The sequence below is a fragment of the Corella eumyota genome, chromosome 4 (genome assembly GCF_963082875.1).
Source record: "Corella eumyota chromosome 4, kaCorEumy4.1, whole genome shotgun sequence".
Classification (NCBI taxonomy): Eukaryota; Metazoa; Chordata; class Ascidiacea; order Phlebobranchia; family Corellidae; genus Corella; species Corella eumyota.
In genome coordinates this window covers 6,669,562-6,690,916 of record NC_137493.1, presented here as the reverse complement: position 1 = coordinate 6,690,916, position 21,355 = coordinate 6,669,562, and the positions used below count along the sequence as shown (strand labels likewise).

At 30.8% G+C, this 21,355-nt stretch overlaps 3 protein-coding genes across 3 annotated transcripts; 2 read left to right on the top strand and 1 right to left on the bottom strand.

Moving 5' to 3' along the window:
* Positions 1 to 283: 283 nt before the first annotated feature.
* Positions 284 to 7,596, bottom strand: LOC145751259 (mitochondrial inner membrane m-AAA protease component AFG3L2-like). The gene is made up of 16 exons (XM_082567365.1): positions 7,404 to 7,596; positions 6,924 to 7,005; positions 6,637 to 6,758; positions 6,337 to 6,486; positions 6,098 to 6,166; positions 5,685 to 5,806; positions 4,939 to 5,066; positions 4,531 to 4,709; positions 4,019 to 4,156; positions 3,384 to 3,537; positions 2,566 to 2,796; positions 2,133 to 2,243; positions 1,646 to 1,842; positions 1,148 to 1,378; positions 795 to 869; positions 284 to 613 (listed from the first exon to the last, which is right to left on the bottom strand). Exons 1-16 carry the CDS (start codon positions 7,491 to 7,493, stop codon positions 407 to 409), a joined length of 2,286 nt encoding a protein of 761 aa, XP_082423491.1. The 5' UTR covers positions 7,494 to 7,596; the 3' UTR covers positions 284 to 406.
* A 434-nt stretch (positions 7,597 to 8,030) lies between these two features.
* Positions 8,031 to 11,922, top strand: LOC145751260 (BRO1 domain-containing protein BROX-like). The gene is made up of 12 exons (XM_082567366.1): positions 8,031 to 8,229; positions 8,374 to 8,588; positions 8,906 to 8,996; positions 9,081 to 9,176; positions 9,331 to 9,403; positions 9,729 to 9,834; positions 10,029 to 10,118; positions 10,243 to 10,328; positions 10,397 to 10,478; positions 10,711 to 10,861; positions 10,971 to 11,133; positions 11,340 to 11,922. Exons 1-12 carry the CDS (start codon positions 8,129 to 8,131, stop codon positions 11,424 to 11,426), a joined length of 1,341 nt encoding a protein of 446 aa, XP_082423492.1. The 5' UTR covers positions 8,031 to 8,128; the 3' UTR covers positions 11,427 to 11,922.
* A 4,790-nt stretch (positions 11,923 to 16,712) lies between these two features.
* Positions 16,713 to 20,828, top strand: LOC145749681 (uncharacterized). Its single transcript, XM_082565510.1, has one exon. It carries the CDS (start codon positions 19,488 to 19,490, stop codon positions 20,628 to 20,630), a length of 1,143 nt encoding a protein of 380 aa, XP_082421636.1. The 5' UTR covers positions 16,713 to 19,487; the 3' UTR covers positions 20,631 to 20,828.
* The last annotated feature ends 527 nt before the right edge of the window (positions 20,829 to 21,355 follow it).

The window sequence follows — 21,355 nt, the reverse complement described above, 5'->3', positions numbered from 1 at the left end:
AGAAGAAACTTTTTGAAAATACGTCGTTAGACGGTAGGCTATCAAACAAGTTAAATTTAAACGGACTGCTGAAATTGACCAATAACCGTATACCGAAAATAATCCTCTGGAAAATGTTTTTGATATCCGAAAAAAAAACTTCGACCGCAACTTTGGTGTAATCTCGTTTTCCAATTTTTTTTGTCTATGAAATCTGTTCTTTTAAAAAAAATTTTTGCTAATAAGGAAAATACCATTTAAGCCTTATGTGAAAATTAGAACATAAAAAAAATATTAAGGCTTTTGTTGAATCCCAACAAACAAATTAATTTGTTTTATTATAAACGACATATAATAAATAAACCATTGAAAGTAAATTTCAAGAAATAGTAAGCCTGAAAAGCAACAAAATCGGGAACAAATTAAATTATTCTTTTTCACTTTTTTCCTTATCAGTTTTGGTTTCTTCGTTCCAGCCTTTTAGGCCTTCGGGTAGTTCAATGTTTTCGTCAAAGCTTCCAGTTCCTTCCACGAAATCTTCGTAAGTTGATTTTTCCTTATAAGGTCTCTCGCCCAGAACTTCGACCAAGTCTTTTCGTTCAATTTGTTCTTTTTCGAGAAGTCGTAAGGCCAACTGTTTCAAATAGATTTAAATTGAAGAATTGAAAAGTGTTAAAACTTAACAAACGTATTAAAATGTTATGTTTATTTACCAAATAACCAGCCACAAGTAATGTTTTAAAGCGACCAGCAGACTAGAAGTAGTCGGTTTTAATTTTTTAAAATGATGGTACGTCTGTACATTACAACTTTACCTTTTCGACTAGTTCTTTTTTGTCTTCAATAATTCCTAAAGTTCGATCGTAAGCCTCCTTTACAATTCTTCTTACCTGCAAAAACGTAAAAAATCTTTATGGTAAAAGAAAATGTAATAACATAAATGCTACAATCTAACACAAATGTTTAATGTAACTGAAGTACCCAAACATAAATTATTTTAAATCTGATGGCATTGGGTAGTGGTAAGAACACCTAATTTAACTACATGAGATCCTAGGTTTGATCCCCACAGCTTCCATGTTGTAGCACCTTTAAGCAAAGCGATATAAATGGTACAAACATTTATCAAGCAAAAATTTTTAAAATTCAAACAAAATAAAGTGTTTACCTCTTCGTCTATGAGTTGAGCTGTTGCCTCACTAAAGGGTTTTTGAAAAGATCCACCATCGTTTGGAAATGAGACTTGACCGACTAATTCACTCATCCCATATTGGGTCACCTGGGCATAAGCCATTTGGGTCACTTTCTGCAGATCATCTTGAGCACCCGTTGTTATTTTGTTAAAAAAGATTTGTTCTGCGCTTCGACCACCTAAGGCAGTACACATTCGATCTAATATCTGAAATAAAATGTTTATATACCGGTAATGAAGCACAGTAATCAATGCAGTATAAACAGAACCACAAAAGGTTTTAGGTTCGAATCTCGCTCCCTCCGTGCCAATGTGTAAGGCGCTAACAAAGATCATACATTTAATAATAAATTACTAATCTCCATTATTAGCTAAAACCTTTATTTTTATTGTACAACAAAAAATTAAATTTTTTTTTTTTTTTTTTTTAAATAAATGTCAAATTTTTTTTTTCAAGTCGTTAAAAAATTAAACCTGTTGAGTTGTATATAAATAAAGTTCCTTTGGTTGATACATAGCATAACCTAAGCCCTTTCCTCTTGGCACTATGGAAACTTTAAGCAGGGGATCTGCATGCTCTAAAAACCAACTTGTTACTGCATGACCAGCTTCATGATAGGCCACAGTTGTTTTCTCATTAATTTGTAAGACTTGAGTTTTTTTCTCAAGACCTAAAGATTTTTTTGAAAATATTTTTTATTAAGTAGTCGTATACAACTACAACCCATATATATAACTTTTATTAATAATTTTTTACCATATTTTTTCTTTAATAAACCCATATAAACATTTTTTCAAGCAAATTTTGTTAAAAAAATAAGATAAATTGGTTATTATTAAAATAGCATGTTTTTATTTTAAAAGGGAATAAAACTAAAGTAGATTCTCAATTTTTTATATCCACCAAAAATAAATATTTAAAAATTTTTATTAAAAAAATGTTTAATAATAACTTATTTACCTGCTACAACACGTTCGATAGCAGCAGCGAAATGTTTATCCTCAATAGTCTCGGCTGCATCACGAGCAGCGATTAAAGCCGCTTCATTCGATACATTTGAAATATCAGCTCCTTTAAAATTCGTAATAAAAATATATTCAAAATATTGTAAAGTAACACGGAAATTGTAAAGTAAGTTGTTGTAACAATAAGACAAACATAAATTTATTTAACTCTAATGATTTGAAAAAAAACCTAATGTTTTTGAGTTTTGATACACTTGTAACATTAAAGACTTGTTAGTTTTTATTTAAATTAAGTCTTTTTTTATTAAAATTAGTAAATAATTAAACTAGACCTCATTTTTTAACGATAGCAAAAATCGATTATTTTTTAACCACTTTGTCATTTTAATTATTTTTTACCAAAAATCAATACTAGTAGATAGGCCTACCTGAAAACCCAGGTGTCCTTGCTGCCATTTTTCTTGCCAATACATCCTTGTCCAAGTTAGTTTTAAGCGGTTTTAAATGCACTTTAAAAATCGACGCTCTGCCTTTAATATCTGGTAAGCCGACATAAATTTGACGATCAAATCTACCGGGCCTTAACAATGCTGAATCAAGGACATCGCTACGATTTGTTCCAGCCAGGACCACAACATTCGTACCAACGGTGTTAAAACCTTTAAATAAATACAAATTTTGGTATATCGATATTTATACAAGCAATATAACCATTTTTTTTAATCCTCAATGTGAGGAGGTTGACTTCGCGAACTAATCATGGAGTAACATTAATTACCCTGACCCAGTCATGAGTTGCCTTTCGCAGTTTGTGAACTTATGGATCTATTTGCCTGATAATTAGGCTGCTGATTAAGTGTTGGCTTAGCAGAAAATCATACCGTTTATAGCACCATACTCAAAGGTGCTACAGCAATTTAATAAGAGACTTGTTAAATGCACTTTTACCCTCTTGTTATACAATTATTTTAATTCTGAAATGTTAGAAATGTTTTAAACAAATTATTGTTATAAACAAAAATCTAACAAACCATTATGAGATAATTTTTGGGAGAATGAAAATCCCTTTGGTTTTATTACACAGAAAATTTACTGAATACTATATTTGGAATACAATTTGAAGTACATAAGCATATATAAATTTTAAAAAAGAATAAAAAGTAAAATCATTTAAAGTAAAGTCAAATTCATTAAATCACATGTTTTGTTAAATCCTGGCAAATGATAAAAAAAATTCCTAACTTACCATCCATCTCTACAAGTAGTTGATTAAGAGTTTGATCGGCTTCTGAGTTTCCTCCCATTTGTGTTCCGGACCTTTTTCTTCCGATAGCATCCACTTCATCAATAAACAAAATGCAAGGAGCATTTTTGCGAGCAAGAGCAAACATGTCGCGCACCTAAAAAATAAAAATTTTATTTTAAAAATGACTCGTTTTCAGTTTTTTCAAACTTTTTTTAATATTAAAAAGTGTTATAATTTTAGAGAATGTATTAATATTCGTTTTAATTTTTCTACAAAGTGTCCAGGTCTATTTTTGTATATAATACTTTATACTTAATACTTGTATTAGAAAATTAGAAAAAAGGTTAGGTTTTTGATAACTACAGAATTTTATCAAAATTATGTTTTCATTTTTTTGAAAATTAAGAGGCATTTCCCAGTGGAAAGTAAAAAGGGGATTAGAAAAAGGATTTTATTACTGGTAAAATAACAATTTATGGCACTATGGTTTTTGTTGAATTTAGTCATAAGGTTTTTGTTGCATTTTTATTATTTAACCATAATTATACAGTAAGTTATTAAATTATTTTTTTATTTATTTTTAAAAATAGTAAAAATTTTGTTTTTTAGTAAAAAAATTGTATTTTTTTACTTACCCTAGATGCTCCAACTCCGACAAACATTTCAAGAAACTCAGAACCAGACACACTTATAAAAGGAACGCTTGCTTCACCCGCTGTAGCTTTTGCTAATAAGGTTTTACCTGTGCCAGGGGGTCCTGATAGTACTGCACCCTAGATAACAGAATAATAATTGTCAAGAAACAAACATATATAACTATTACCTAAAATTTTTAGCATTTACAACAAATTATTTCGTCTTAAACGATCGGCTATATAAATTAATCAAATAGATATAAAAAAAACGTTGTGAAATATTCGCTTGACTTAGTAAAAGTGTTATTCGAATTCACATGTTTATATATTATACATAGCTTAATGACTAAGATATACATATTAATATGAATGTCTTTGTTAAATTTTGAAGGAATTAAAACCGTAAGAATTTTACTAAAACAAAAACTAACATTTTTTTCATTTCCCAATGACTAAGCGCTCGATACAAAAAAAACAAGTTTTGAAAACTAGAAATATTATTTTGGGTTTACCTTTGGTATTTTAGCGCCAAGTTCTTCGTATTTTTGTGGATTTTTAAGAAAGTTGACAAACTCTAGAATTTCAATTTTGGCCTCTTCGCAACCTGCGACATCTTTAAACGAAACTTTAATATCTCCTTTTTTGATCACTTTTGCTGTTGTTTCACCAACAGAAAACGGGTTCATCATACCTTTGGAATATCAATAGATTTTTATTTTGAAGTAGTTCGGTAAATATATAAATAAAAGGGTAGTTCAGTTTTATACATTTCAACCGATTTACTATTTCGGCAGCTATTACAAAACTTAAAATTTTCTTTATTTATTTAAAACTTACTTATTAAACTAAAAAAATGCAACAAAGATTTTACTGAATAATTGAATTTAAAATATAATCAACCCATAAACTATACAACTTACCCCCTAAATTTTTCCCCAAATCCTTTCCCAACCCCTTTCCTTGAAATGGTTTTCTGAACATCATATACGCGAATGTTCCCAGCATGAGAATAGTGAAAATATGAGATGAAAGAAAACTAGCAATCCGACTATCAATAAAAACATATATTTTTATGTTAATTTGATTAATGTTATCGATTCATATTTTTTTTTTGTATTTATCTTTATCCTCGATGTGGGAAAGTCGAATGCGCGACTTAAACATAGAGTAACATTAATTACTCCGACCCAGTCTCGAGTTGCCTGTGGCAGATTGGGATATTATAGATTATAATTGCCTGATAATTATGCTGCTGATTAAGTGCTGGCTCAGCAGGAGTTCATACCGTTTATAGCGCCTTACTTAAGGGCGCTACAGCATGAGATCAGTGGGGATTGAACCCACAACCTCATGTGTGGTGTAGCAAGTGTTCTTGCCACTACACCACGCTGCCGGTATTGGTGGCGAGTAGACAATATATATATGTATGTCCAATTTATATGCCCACAGTATAAATAAATTTGCCTTTGTAGTGCACGGGCATCATATTGGGAGCAAAAATTAGTTGAGAGTTGCAACCCTATTTTGAGAAATAAAATCCGACTATATGGTGGGTATTGACTAGTATATATATAAAATTGTACTAAATCTGAAAACTACATTCTAGTCCAATTTTTTTAGTACTTAAAATATTAGGTTTAAAAACATAACGAGGCATGTAACATACTCAGCATTTAATTGTGATTTATATTGAATATAAATGCGGTCCGAGTGGCGAACTTGCATGTCATCTTGAAATTTATCTAAATTTCTTTCCAGTGCATCAATATTTCCTATTGGAAATTCAACCTAAAAAATTCAAATTAAACACATATAGAGTTGCAACATCACAGCCTAAACGTAAGAAAAGTTATCATTTTTGATATTATTAAACTGGTGATATAAACTGATCATAAAGCTGTGATTTTTTTAGGCTTGGTAATAGGTTTAGTTAATCTCAAACTAAAGGCTTTAGGGAAGCAGTGGGAATTGAACCGATAAACTTATAGGGTGATGCCTAGAGCTTTATTTCCAACACAATGTCATTAGTTCTACAACTTTAATAAGGATAACAGTTAAAAATTACCAATATAAACTTACAAATTTTCCAGGTAAACTTGAAACAGTTGCTTGACAAAATTTGCCGTTAATAATTGATAAGGATTGGACCTTTTAAAAAGTTAATAAAATGTATAAAATGGATTAAAATATAAGCTAAAATAACACTGCTGCTGAAAATTTACCTATGTTAAACCTTGATTACATATTTAAATATCATTAACTTTAACAATTTCTGCATTTTAATAATCCTAAATCACTTGAAAAAATGAAATACGCACTTGATTTGTAGCAACATAATTAGTAGCAAATTCTTGCCAAGTTGTGTAAACTATATTCTTTCTTTGATTCATCGTATGAACTATTAACACTAAACCACCAAGCACAACAATTGGAACTAGGCTTCTCATGTTAGGATTATTTTCAAAATCCTGAAAAAAATGAGGCATAAATTAATAAAAAAAGTTACAATAAAAGATTGTTTACAATATATATACTACATATACAACTTTTTTTGGCTAAATGTTTATTTATTTCTTTAAGTGATTAAGAAAAAGTCTACTTAACCTAATTAAAATCACCTTAAAAAAGTTTTCCTTTTCTTTATTACTATCATTTTTGGAGTCATCATTTTTCGAGTTATCATCAAATTTTAAAGATCCCCTTTTTCTTTCTTTTCTTTTTCTGGGTTGTTTATTAATGTCTAAAAAATTAACATTTTTGTTACCTTTTAGTGGATCTTTTAATTTCGCTTTTAAGATCTAAATATGCAACACAAATGTCTATTTTTAGTTATGTTAATTAACAAAATTAGTATGTGCAACTAAGAAGGGGAATTTAGAGATAAATGTAAACTAACAAAAAATACCTTTTTGTTCTTCATTTTTATTAAAATAATATGCAGTTGTGTTTAAAGATCTTTTTTGATGATATATTTGTTGAAAAATTCGCTAAAAATTAAACAAGTGCTTTAGTATAAAAAACTACAAAACATAATAACAAAAACTATACTTGTCAGTGTAAATAGTAAATCAGTAATTAAGACCTGTAGAAACCTACGTCAATTAATTTTAAATTCTGGTAATGTTAGTTAAATCAACTTTGGCAAAAACATTTACTTTTGTTATTATCAGACTGTCAGAGGTTTGTAATAGAGTAATTAAAAAAATAGTAGTAAATTTAAGGGCTAGGAAAGAAGTTAATTAGAATCCTGGATCTTAATAAAGGGATAAGAACAGTGGGGATCCAACCCAAGACCTCATATAGTAAACCCCAGTGTTCAGACCAGCCAGTCTGCCAGTGCAGGTTTCTACTAGCAGACTAGACATCCTAAAAATAAAATGCATACCTGAATATTTTTTTCGTTCTTTAAGAAAGAGTAATTTATTATTCCCCTTTGAACAAGATGTGGCTTTAAAAAACGTATTAAATGCGACATTTTACAAACTGTTTTAATATCTAACAAAAATTAATTCTACTAGGTAATACTAAAGTATTTTTTCTATGACTTTGCAGTTTATAGTAAATTTAAAATAAGGCAAAGCATGACGAAATGTGATTGACAATGTTGTTATATGAACAGTGTTGCCATAAAAAATTACATAACAAAAATTTAAAAAACGTTACTACTTAATTAGTAAATAACATTTACTATTTTTATAAAAAAATATAAATATTTTTAAATAAAATGAAATTTATTGAACATGTATTTTAGTATAGTAGCAACTTTGCAATAAAAGCAATAAAAACAATAAAATAATATAATAAAAATTCTTTTTACCTAAATATAATATTACAAACATATTAAAATAAAACTATAATTTTTTAACTATGTAAAATATGTTTTCATAGAATAAAACGTCAAAGAACTTAACAAATTATTTTTAAAAATAAACCCGTTTTTAAAGTACTTTCTATTTAAAAATATACTCACATTCACGTGATCAAATTGTTTTGTTTACAATTAGTCATAGACGTAAAGCAACGCAAGTTAATTTTTGTTTTCGTATAATTTCTCAAGCACAACTTATAAATTAATCTTCAGAGGTTTATTGTCAGAAAACTAGCAGCAAAATGGCTCATTGGTTTCATAGAAACCCTTTCAAGGCAACTTCCCAGCAAAATTTTGACGTTCGAAAAATATCAATGAAGTCGGATTTTAGTAAAATTATAAGGTAAATATAACATTGTTTCTTGATAGTAAAGTGTAAAACATTATATCTAATGTCTCAATAAATATTTAATGTCTATCTGGTTATAATACTGTAATATAATAGGCCATTTAATTTTAAATATGTTAAAAAAAAGTTTATATTTAGTGATCTTCGCAATTCACGAAACGCTCTTCTTGCCCTCTTCAATAACTCAACAGCCTCGACTGAAAAAATGGAGGAGGCAAGTGCAGAGTATTTTGCTGTGGTACAAGGATTGTTTAACGTTCCACAAAAAGAAGAAAAACCAACAGAAAAGGAAGAAGAAAAACCAACAACCGAAGAAGAAGGAACCAGTGACAAAAAGAAAGAAAAAAAGAAAGGTTTAAACAAAATATTATTACTATTAATTATGCTTTTTATTTTTAAGTGTCTAACCACATTCTTCATATATATATATAGCCTATAAGTAATCTTTTAATAATGTACCTAAATATTTTACATTTATTTTCTTTTACTCTCTTTAATTCGATTAAGATGGCAATGTACTGGCAAAGACTACTGGGGGCTAATATTGGACAATATAAGTTTACCTGTGATTGGGCTAAAAAGAGAGCCTTGGTTTATGTTGTGTAAACTGTATGTTGTAACAGATTGTACTCACCAACTCACCAGCATCATAAATTATTAATTGTTTTAGATAAACCAGAGCCAGTGGGAGCTACAAAGACTTTAAATACTTTTTTCACTTTTAAATGGACCCAGACTCTTTTTGTTGGAAAACCACCAATGTGAGTAGTTCAGTGGAAAAATTGTATTTTATATATACATATTTGTATTTAATTTTTATGATAATGATTTCCAATTTTTTAAAGAATTGAAAACAATGCTGAATTTGACTTTATAAACATGGGAATTAATGTTGCTTTATGGTACACTAAGCATGCTGCTAAGTTAGCTGCACAGCCAGAGTAAGAAACTACATCTTCTTATAAATAGTTAAAATTTTATTGCAAAAATAATGATTATAAAAAAATTCAAATTAATATAGTAACCTGTTTACTTATATATTATATTATATGTGTAGCTATAAATTTATAAACAGTTATCTTTAAATTTATTAAGTTTAAAGATAGAAGATGCTAAAGAAATACATACTTGTTTAAAGCGAGCTGCTGGAATATTTATGGAATTTCGGGTAAATTGTTTCTTTTATAAATATTAGGTAAATTTCTATCTATTAAAATTTTTATGTTAAAAAGGTTATTTTGCATGTATTTACACTGGCAACATCATGCAGTGTTTTAGGCGCTATGCCTTACTACATAAGGTACCGAGTTCAAATTCAACAGGCTTGATGTCAGAGACATATATTAGTTTAACATTATCTAAAACGGATAAAGACGACTCAAGACTGAAAAATATTACTTATGTTTATGATGTAATATTAATCTTTTCAGTAAATATAAGTAACAGAATATAGAAAAAAATTTACAATTTACATACTATATAAAACTAATTAGGATAACCATGTTGGAAAATTGTCGAATCCACCAGAAAAGGGCTCAGATTTAGATGTTAATGTTTTAAATTGTTACATCAATTGTTGCCAAGCTGAAGCACAAGAAGGTAAATTAAATTTTGATTCGTATAAAATGTAATAATAATATAATTAGCACTGTAAGTGAAATGTAAAAAATTAATAAACAGAAAAAATAAAAAACAAATTACTAAATTGTAAATAAAAAATATTTAAAACATTTTTAAAATGCAAAGTTTTGGAATTTCAAATATAGATAATTATATTTTATTTTTTTATTTAGTTACAATCGCAAGAGCTGTTGAGAAAAAGCATAAATCAAGTTTAATAGCTGGACTTGCAAATGAGACTTCTAAATTATTTCAAATGGCAGGTAAGGTGGTAAAAAAAAACAACATAAATTTTTTTTTTATTTTTATAAATTTTTTTTTCATAAATTTTTTTTCAATTTCTAAATATTTTTTTTTAAACAATTTTATTAAAAATCTTTATTTTAGATGATTACTTAAAGTCACATGACCAAGTTGTCGTTGGTAAATGGCGAAAATATCTCCAACTAAAAGAATCGTTTTACAAATCATATGTAAGTTTTATTTAAAGGACGTATTTCTGGTAAAAATGTTCTTTTAAAAACTAATTAATAATTTTTAGGCTTATTGTTATTATGGGACAACTTTACTTGACCAAGAAAAGTGTGGAGACTCAATAAAATGTTTACAAGACAGTGTAGAAAGTAATATAACTGTTTAACTTTGTTATTATATATTTTAAATTACATTTTGGAAATTTAGTCAATTTTTTTAATACTTGTATTTACTTCACATAATATTAATATTAAAATAATAAAAGATATTTATGATATTAGATTTAACAATAGGTAAAATGGAAATTATAAACATTTATATTTAAAAAAAACTTCAAAATTTCTTAAGATCAATTAAAGATTTGTGTTACTTACTTTTTAGTGTTTCAAAAAACCAGCGCTCTGTGTAAGGAATATATATCAACTAAGGGTGCTGGTTCAACCATAAGACCACACGAACATCAGTTCTACTTAAACTTTCATAAAGAATTGTTGCGAAAATTCGAGAAAAGCAAATCTGAAAATGGATTCATGTAAATATATATTTATTTATATTTCCTTATTAGGACAAAACATTTTATTTAACTTAAAATTTTCAACTTTAATTAACAATAATATAAACAAAAAATGATTTTGACCCAGATTTCACCAAAAAATTCCCCCTGTTGCCCCAAGTATGAACCTGCAGGCCACCCATGGGTTGGTTGACCCAATTTCTTACAATGTACCCCAACAAAGTGATAAATGGACAAGTGGAGTTTACGCGGGATTTAACATCAGTAAAAATGTCGAAAAAGATAAAAAGGTAAATGTCAAAAATTAAAACTAAAAATTTCAATTGAAGATTTACTTTTTTTCAGGCCACATTTTTTAAATTATTTTCTGTTACTTAATTTAAAATTTTATGGGGTTGTATCTGCAAGTTAATGCTTTTTTACTTTTTAAAAATACATATATTTCTCTAAAATGTTAAAACCATATTTTTGACCAACTTTATATTTTGTTTTTTAGATTAAACCCGAAAAAGAAGGCCCAGTTCAGGCTATACCAGAACCCGACATCAAGGTTACTAGAGGCAACGATTGCGTGATTTCCTAAATATCACATGACCGCTAATCTAATCACGTGATTTGTGATGTATTGTCACGTGAGCTAACAAACAATCATGTCGACTTTGTTTTATAAGCGCATAGTACTGCTGTGCCGATATGCAGTTTTTTAATGTTATTGTTATTATATACTTTGTTGTGTACTAGTTTTGTTCTTTTATTTGCTAAAAGGCTGCAATGTCAAGTTAGAGACTATTTTTATTGTTGTTATTAATTGACAGAATTTTGTAATTCGATATAATTGTAATACAACGGCCTATTATTCGAAAAGTTTTTGTCATTTTATTATCTTAATTGTTTTGTACATAATCTACTTTTAGGTATGATCAAATAAAAATTTTATTTTAGTAAATATGTGAGAGTTATTTTTTTCTTTTTGCTGGATATTATAAATAAACAAAGTATATATATAAATTTACACAAATGTATATAATTTTAAATTGTAATAAAATATCTGTTTTTGATTTCATCTTTCACTTTAGCTTGTCACAACTTTTAAAAATAAATATTATTTAAAATATATTTTGACATTGTTTTAAGGTTTTAAAAAACAGAAAACTTCTATTTTTAACATTTGAACAATAGGAAATTTTTATTATATTATGAATCATAATTTTTTTTAATCATATTGGTTAAAAAAATAAATAAATAAGCCAGGTAGTTATTAGATTACAACTAACATAAACAACCCTTGTAAGACTAACTAAAACGGAAATTTTTAAGTGATTTCAATTAGGTTATTATATCACATATATAACAACAACAACATTGGATGATCCTTGCATAACACTTTTATTTTGTTAATTATCTTAATCATGCAATGATGCAACAGATAGTAATGCAATGCAAGTCTGTTTACAGTTACCAACTTTCTGATTAATGTCTTACGCGTGGCAGTCTACCAACGCACACAACATATTCATAAAAACCAGGAAAGAGCGTATTTTGTTTTTTAAAACTCGTGACGTCAAGTTTCTAGTGGGTAAAACAATAACAACAACACGAAAATATGACTGGTATAAAATAGAAACAAGCCTGGAATTTATACTAACAACGCAAATAAGGAAATAGATGGTTTGCAGAGTTGTGATATTTAACTATTCGGTTAGCATTGCAAATGTGGTTTACGCTATATATAGAAATGTGATGTCTATAATATATTTAAGATTTTAGTAATCCCAAAAATGGCATTTTTTGTGCTAATAATATAAAAAAGGTGGCGGTTTTTATAAAAAAAATATGCGACGGGAATTTTTAGATTTTCTTATATAAAAGAATTCATTGCGGTTTGCAGTTACGTTAGATAGATCTCAAACCACATGCTGCATTCTAACACAAATAAATCAGCGGCATGGCGGTCAACGCAATTTTATATAAACTGCATTTACAGCAATAAAGTGTCAAAAGTCATTGCAATTCAGTCGATATATACAGAAACCAGTAAAATTTTAAGTTACTGCTGATTACTGCCAACTGATTTTTTGGTATCTGTTAATGACGTATTCGGGTAGTTTATTGTAGTTACATAACATGCTATAATATGATTAATATGTGTGTATGTTTTAAACTGCGTTTAACGTGTTTATTGATTTTTCGAATCCGATTATTCGAATTATTTCGATGTGCGTTTGTTTAACAGCTGAAACTACAGGAGGAGCATATGGAAGTAAACTGTTTAAAACCTTTTGTACTATAATTTAATAGCGATAAAATTACGAGTAAATTGCCAGTCGTATGTTTAAACTAGCAATAAAACGCAGATGCTATAGGTTGGAATTAGCAACCTTAAAAGGTGCTTACAATTTAGAAATATTAAAACGTAAAAAATCAATTTAAGTTGATAATAATAATTTAGAAATATGTTTTGCACGAAATGTTTTTTTTTTTATTTCTTGGTAATAGCTTAGTCATAATTTTAGGATCATGTGATATAGCCCGCAGGTTTAACGCAGTAATTTAGAAAAATCTAAATTCCAAATGCAATTTCAAAGTGGTCAATTAAAATTAAAGTTGGGGTAAATAGTTGTGGTTTAAAATAAAAATCAAATTAAAGCACTTAAAATAAAATTTGAACTCGTTATGATTAATGTGAATTTATTACTAAATTTTAGCCTGTAAAGTTCAAAACTATTAAAAAAAATATTAATAATTAAAAATATATTAAAATCAATAGATCCTTTACGCCCACTGACGAAATGTTTTTATTTCTGACGTAATATGCGTGACGTCAGCATGATTCCCTCGAGACTGGCGGGTTTGCAATCATGACTCAGCGACTGTTTCTTTGTCTAAGCGGGGGTTTCCCTCGTGACGCGTTTAAACGTAAAAGTTGTTGTTTTCGCATTTTTTCAGTTTTAGGACTTTTTCTAGCGACTGTTTTTGGTGCTTTGGCGTAGCCTAAACAGTACAAAACCTTGCAGGCGCTCCGCTGTTCGCAGGTTTAAAAACCACAAGTTCAGATTTTTATTTAAGCTGTCAATATTTATGTAAAATTTAAATGTTTTTGGTTTGGTCGTAATTTGAGGCGTGGTGCTTGTTAGTTTCGAATAAAATGACACACGATTAAATAAAGGCCAAATAAGGACTCGTAGTACCAGTTTAGAGCTCAAATGTCAGAAATTTTAATGATAGAGTGGAATTATTTAAACATGACAAATTTTACATCCGAATAAATGAGTAATCGTTTTAGAAATTTGTTTCAAAATAGTCGCGATTTAACAAAAAAATGTTTAATATATTAAATACAAAATGTTAAGTAAGCTATGGTTGTATAATTTAAAAGCGTTAGATCAATTTTTTGTGTTTACAAAATATAAAACATTCGAGAAATAGGAACTAAAAATGTATTTCGTTTGAAGTCGAGTTCGGAGAACTTTGTTACGAAGCGGGGATTTGAACGATAAAAAAATCATTTAAGCAAACATTTTATTTAATGGGTTCGACTTATAGTCTACACAGCGGTCATGGCTTATAGGGATATTAAATTAATAGGAGATGAGGTATGGCTAGACGCTCGTTATGGAGGGTTCTTAGTAGTAATAAACCGTTTCTATTAAATGTATATTCACAGCTGTATGATATGATAGTTATAGTCCTCAACGTGTTACGGAATTGAAAAAAAAAATTATAATGTTTCTTTGTTAGGTACGAAATATTTACAATTAGTAGAGTTTATTAAAATAAAAATAAATTTGTTATTTTGACAAATAAGTTTTTTAGCTTTACTGAATGTGTTTGTTAATTAAAGAGCGGGAAAAAATCCTGTGCTATTTCGGATTTTTTGGGGGGTTTAAATTTGAATACAGTTCTTAGTATTATATGGGTAAGTGGTTAGGAAAACCCAGGGGTTACACGTGCTTGATTTTAAGTATTTTTGTTCAACCTTTACCCAACTAATAACAATAGTTTGCTTTTATTTCATTATTTGGTTTGTCAAAATTAAAATGGGGGGGCGGAGGGGGGGGGCAAATTCCGCTTTTCTTATTTTGCTACTCCCATTTAACGGGGGCATTTTGCATTCCTTCAGCATGGAAGATGATAATTAACCCACGCAGTCTTTGTTAAATCCGCAAATAATAGATTCCGTTACATTCTGCAAATTCCTATAAATTTTTGTGGCGTTTTTATGGAAGCACATCCTATTAAAATGAACGACTTTAATTCATTTGACGTATCGGTGAAACTATCAAAATAAATCGTCCCTCTTAAATTTAATACCTCTGGGTTAAAGTATAACAAAGATGTTGATCTTTTTTCTACAAGTTTGCAAATTAGCTACGAACGGTTGCAACACCTTACGTCATCTCTACTATTGCGCGGGTCGTGTTTTGATTGGCTAACCAAGAGGGCGTGTTAAGGGTACAAATGTGTTGTAACTTTTATGTCGGGTTTTTTTGGACATCATTTACATTTATCAAACAAATATTACGAGAACTAATAAAACAAGTCGGGGTAAAATTTGCATTATGTTCTCACAGATATCAATTTAAGGCCTATTGCAAATACAAACATATAGAATTCCGAAAACTTTTTTTCTGAGTCGCACCAAATCAAATATATGGGAAAAATTAAATTCAAAGAAATCCTATATTTCTCAAAACCAATAAAATATACTGTTACTGAGCCTGTTAAAATTATAGTCTATTTTTTCCCTTTACACCAGCGGTTTTATAGCCATAGCGCGATTGGATTTAAACGTTGTAGTGTGTATTACGCCACTTGTAAATTCACCTATAGGCTCTGCCGATTTCCGGTTTATGGGTTTTGTTTTGGCAATTTCGTATTGTTACTGGCTATATAAATTGTATTGGCTCTTATGTGTATGCAGGATGTCAGGCTAGGTTTACGTTTTCCTATTTTTGTATGTTTGTTTTTTTTTATTCATTGTTATTGTGTACGGGAACGGTTGTTACCGTTTAAAACAACACACACAGTGTTTCGACTTTCGCTTGCTTATATTAGGGTAATAGAGTAACCAAAATGTGAAGTAAATGTGCATTGAGCTGCGAAGATATGTATTTGAAATTAAAATGGGGAAAACAGAGCTAGCTGTTCTTAGCGACTTTACCAGAGTGTTTTGAAATAAATTCGGTATATAGAACAAAAAATTGAGGCACAACAACGCCAGACCGCCTTTTCTTAGTGTGTGTTTTATAGGAGACCATATGTAGGTTTTTGAGAAAATTGACAAGTGCGTTTGTTGGTTTTCGTTTCAGACAATTGTGTTTGCCCTCGTTGTCGAACAATCGTTAATTGTGGCGCGGAAATGATATCAGAATGTAAAGAACATTTAGGGAGAAATGAAATCTATTAACTTGCGCTTGTGTAGTTCATAAAGTATCAAAACCAGCACAGTCAGACGTTAAGTCGCAAATCTAACAATTCTTAATCTCTAAAACCACTATATAATTGTAATTAAATTGTCAGCTTACTTAGAGCTTTCTGCTACAAAGGCTAAAAAATAAACACCCATTTAAAAGTGGCAAATTGCTGACTTGACGTTTCAGTTTAGTCGCAATGACACTTTTAAATTTTGCTAATCATTTTTTGCGCCATAGGGTATTGTGGTAAGATGTGGTAAAAACAGCAAACACCACAGAAAAGGCTCCAGGACTCAGCAGGTTACAACACTATGTTAGTCACGTGGCGCTTAAGACAAAGGACGTATCATGTTTGCTTTCAAACGAATTCGACACCACCGAAATGATATAAAGCTATAGGAAATGAACAAAATTCGCGCCACAATTCTTCTGTTCGGGTTTTATATTCGATGAGTGTTTGTTCTTCGATAAAAAAATAGGCGCAGATGTTAGGCGGCGAAGGCATGTAGACACACATACGTGTGTGCGGGCAGAGGGTTAGCTTATTAGAGAATCCGTTTATATAGTGGTGCTATATACACCTCGGGTTTTATTTAGGTAACAGACTGTAGCCAAAGGCAAATTTGTCATTAATAAAATCGACAGTCTTAAATTGAAATGTAAAAATGAAATTGAGTTAATATTTATAAAGCGCGGCTTTATCATTTTCTACGTTTTCTATGTATAGCAATATTTAGAGACTTATTATTTATTGAGTAATAGGCAGTTCATTTTTCAATCTAAATTTAATACCAGTTCCACAAATTTAAGTTTTTGTTTTCACTCGCTTTACTAAAACGAAAGCTAGTTGTTTTCCGTTACCGAGCTTTTATAGGCTAAGTCATAATTTTAAGTATACGTTTAAGGAGAAACATTTTGGAGTAATTATCGTGCGCACATGCGGTAATTATATAAATTTACGTTGTAGTATAATACTACATTAAGTGTCTGCAAATAGAAAAGAAGTTATAAGTATCTGAATGTATTTTGCAACAACAACCACCAACTACGTTTTGTTTACTTTACGGTTTGTTTTTATTTAGCAAATATACCGAAGAAATATCATAGTGCCTGACGAGTAGCCATTACTGTAGGCGTTATGTTTTTCTTGTTAATCATAGAGTGTTCACGCTTTTTTCAAATCAACACAACCACCCAGAAAAAAATGACTCACAAAAACTAGACACACGTCACCGGTTGAGAATGTCCTACGCTGTCAATCCACGTGCATCCGTTTCGTAATATCACCACGTTTTTGGTTTGATTTCGGTATAGGCTCAACCAGTTCTTTTGGAAGATTGTCGTCGCGTAACCGCTTGTGCTATTTTCGTCAAGGCCGCCTTTAAAATTAGACGCCGAAAAACCTGCCGGTTATTTTTAGCTTCTATTTTTGGGTCGATTATTCAGTATTTGTGACGTAGCGAGTGACGCCGATTTTGCTCAAGGACAGTCGAGGCATTGGGAGAAGATTAGTGTACTTCAGCATAGCTTAACTTATAACCTAAGCGAAATACGTCATTGAAATTTCCCGTTGTTAAAAAGTACTACCGCAGAGCTCTAATTTCTAGGTAAGATGCATTAACACGAACCATGGGTTTATAAAATTTGGCCTAGAGGTTAAAAACTTGATCAGTTGAAAACGTTATTGAAAACAACTTTGTTTTGCGCATTCCCATACCAATTGGCAGAGCAAAATGATGTGTAACGTCCTACCAAAGGAAACATTTGTGAATGCGCTGTCTCTATTAATAGTGTAGCGTCGTTTATTGTGTATTCCTTTAGAAAAACAGTGTGTGAATATTATTATGCTAAATACCCTGACAACGATTCAAATTTCATTTTAGCTATAACGGATTTTAGTAGCAAATGGAAATAAATTTTGAAATAGAAAGTCAATTGCCTATAAACGTAAGACAGGCCTAGGTAATTCTAAAGCGAAAGACATACTCAGCATAGCTAGGTTTATTGGACGAATTAAAACGATATTCGATACGATTTAAACGACATGTTCTTACAGGCTGTTCTGAACGTGGCAAACCCATAAGATTAATCACGAGAGTATGATGTAACTGTTAGCTGTGTTTGTTTAGGCCCAGAGTGGCCTCATGAAAAAAAACAGTAAGTTCATCGGGTTATAGTGAGGCTTAATTAATTCAATAACTTTCAATTTCTATGGCCTAGCAATATGATATTGTGTTACATAGTCGATTGTCTCTTTGTTTACATATAGCAAGTCGTGCGTCTTGTGCTCTGGCAGGAAGTACATTAGGTTATTTTGTTTACAGGATGATTACATCACTAGTAATATTTAGGCTTGTGATGGTGTAATAGTATAGCACAAGCGACGCGTGGAAGTTTTTAAGTCACTTGTCATACGATTTGGGAAGGGAAAGTTTCGTTTTGTAGTATAGTAAGTAAATCACCACTAATGCCTTCCTGCCGTTATTTTTAAAACGTAATTTGTAAAGAAAGGCAATTTAAATTCGAATTTTTTTAAGAATCCTAAATATATCTTTACAATACCCACGCGTGGTTATGTTAATTAGTTTAATGTTTAGTGTTCCAGGAAGATATAATACTTGCCCACGCTTGATTTGTTTTTATATGATGACTATATTGCTTGCATAACAACATCGTATATAACAGCTTGCGTAAAAAAAAATCAAAACAAATTTGTTTACAACGCGCGAGAGAGAAAATAGGCACAGCTAGTATTAAAATGCTTAAGTGTTTACTTAATAGTACTAATTGGAAAAAATACAAATATATTCAGCATTATTTGTATATATATGTAAGACAGATAACCCATAAGTTAGTTATTAAAACTTTAATATAGAACATGAGGTGTTTAAGCCAATGTGTACAGCAAAATTAGGCGCCTACGTTTAACAACAACTAGTATTGACGTTAGTTTAGAAGTTTGCGTACGTTAATCTTGTTCAATGTCATAGTTTTGATTTTTAACTTAAAGTTTTACGTCAGGCTATTAAAAACAGTCTTAAAACGCAAAAGCCCCGAAGCTAAATTCGGATTTTAATGGTTAATTTTTTGGCATCTTAACAATCTGCAATTTAATCCAGATCAAGCGATTTACTAATTTTACTATTTTGTTTTTTACAGAAATAAGTTTAAGAGCCAAACAATTTAACTGAGTTAAGTAACACGAAACATTGCATCATCACATCGTAAAAATGGATCACGTGGTCAGCACTGCACAAGGTGCAAAAGTCAAACTACTTGGCGCAGCACCACGCCATATAAAGGCACGCGAAGCAAAATCAAATGTCGGCATAACAGTTGCAAGTACTGGTTCCCCATACGTCGTTTTATCCCCAGTTTTGGTACCTTACGTTCAAGCCCCTATAAGGTACGTCAAGGCAAACTCCAAGGTAGTTTCCGATACCGTTCAAGCATCCAACGGTTCCGTTCGATACGTCCCAGCTTATGCTTACACCGCATGTCGACGTGTTGCAACACCGGCCAACTATCTTATCTACAATGGTGGTTATGTGTCGCCTGTAAAGTATAGTTATTCACACTATGCTTCCGCGTACGCCTTTCAGCAGGGCAGCTACCACTCTGCGTTAACCCCGCCTCTGGAATACACAACTTCGAATGCAACAGAGAAACAAAACAAAAACGAGAAGTCAAATTCGGTCCTCAATCCTCTTAGCAGACCCTACACGCCACCAAACAAAACGAAGCTTCCCACAAAGGCTACAAAGATTTCAACCGAAGATATTTGGTCATGTGATCAGAGACCTTCGACTCCTGACGTATGGTTCGACGACACCCTCAGCGATGCAACAAGCCGCACGGGGTCGCCCCTAACCTGCACCCTTTACCACAAAGACACGGACAGCGATAGCGGTGTGGAGGGAGACGACGAAGACTCTCCGTGTTGCTGTATGTGCAACAAGCACAGAGCGACAACAACAACGACAGTAACAAACACAGACGAGTACCTACAACCCGAGTTCGACGACCTGCGCATTCCTACGCGGGGCGGAAATGACAACGACGCCTTGTCACGTGACTCGGCGTGCCTCGTCAATTTCGTATGCAAGAACCTTGACACTTTCGAGTGGCGAACCGTTGCTCGCGAACTTGGCGTCAGTGACGTCATAATCCAAAGCGTCGACTATGACGTGTACGAAAATTTCCGAGAGGAAATGAGGTTCGTGTTTTCGTACTGGGCCAGATCGCACGAGGACGATCAACCCGACGCTCACGAATCCCGACGCCACCTTGTGGAAAAAGCGTTTTCGGAAATCGGCCGAAAAGACTTAATTTTCAGACTTGAAAACGAGTTGTCGCGCGAATCAGACGATTAAATCGTCGAGATTTAAGTTTTTTCATTTTCCCTTTTCTATTTGCTCATTGTTTTTTAAGGTTCTGTTTGTACATAAACGCTATTTATTTATTTATTTGTATATAGTTGTATATTATGTAAATATTGTTGGCGTGGTTTTTCTAGCGATTTATGTTTTTTTAGCTGTAAATAATAAACGAGCTCAGGCTTTACGATCACATTAACTTTGTATTTGTTTAAGAAACAGTTTTCGACTTAAAATAAGTTAATAAAGATAAAAATTACTTTACCAAAACAAACATTAAAATAGGGCTGTTTCGTTAACAAAAGCAAGTTTTGATAAGACAAATATTATAAAGTATAAACAATAGCCTTACCTTTGGTTGTCCAATTAATTGATAATTGTAACTTAGTAAAACGATGATTTAAAAATGCTTAAGCTAAAAGGAAAAATAATACCTTTTCATAAGAAAGAATCCTATACCTCTAAGCAGTTATATCGTCATTTTTTACAACAAAGATCCTGTGGAGAAATGCTTTTCAAATACCAAGCAGAATACAACTTATAAACATACATAAAACTACTACCAAATCTAACCTAATATTGCTGATAATATAACAAATCAGTTATCACTTTAACATACAGATGTTCTTAAAAAACTAAATACACCGGGTTGTAACTGTAACACAACATGCCCGCGAACATCAAATATTTATATTAAGCAATATTGCTTTAAAATTTGCCTT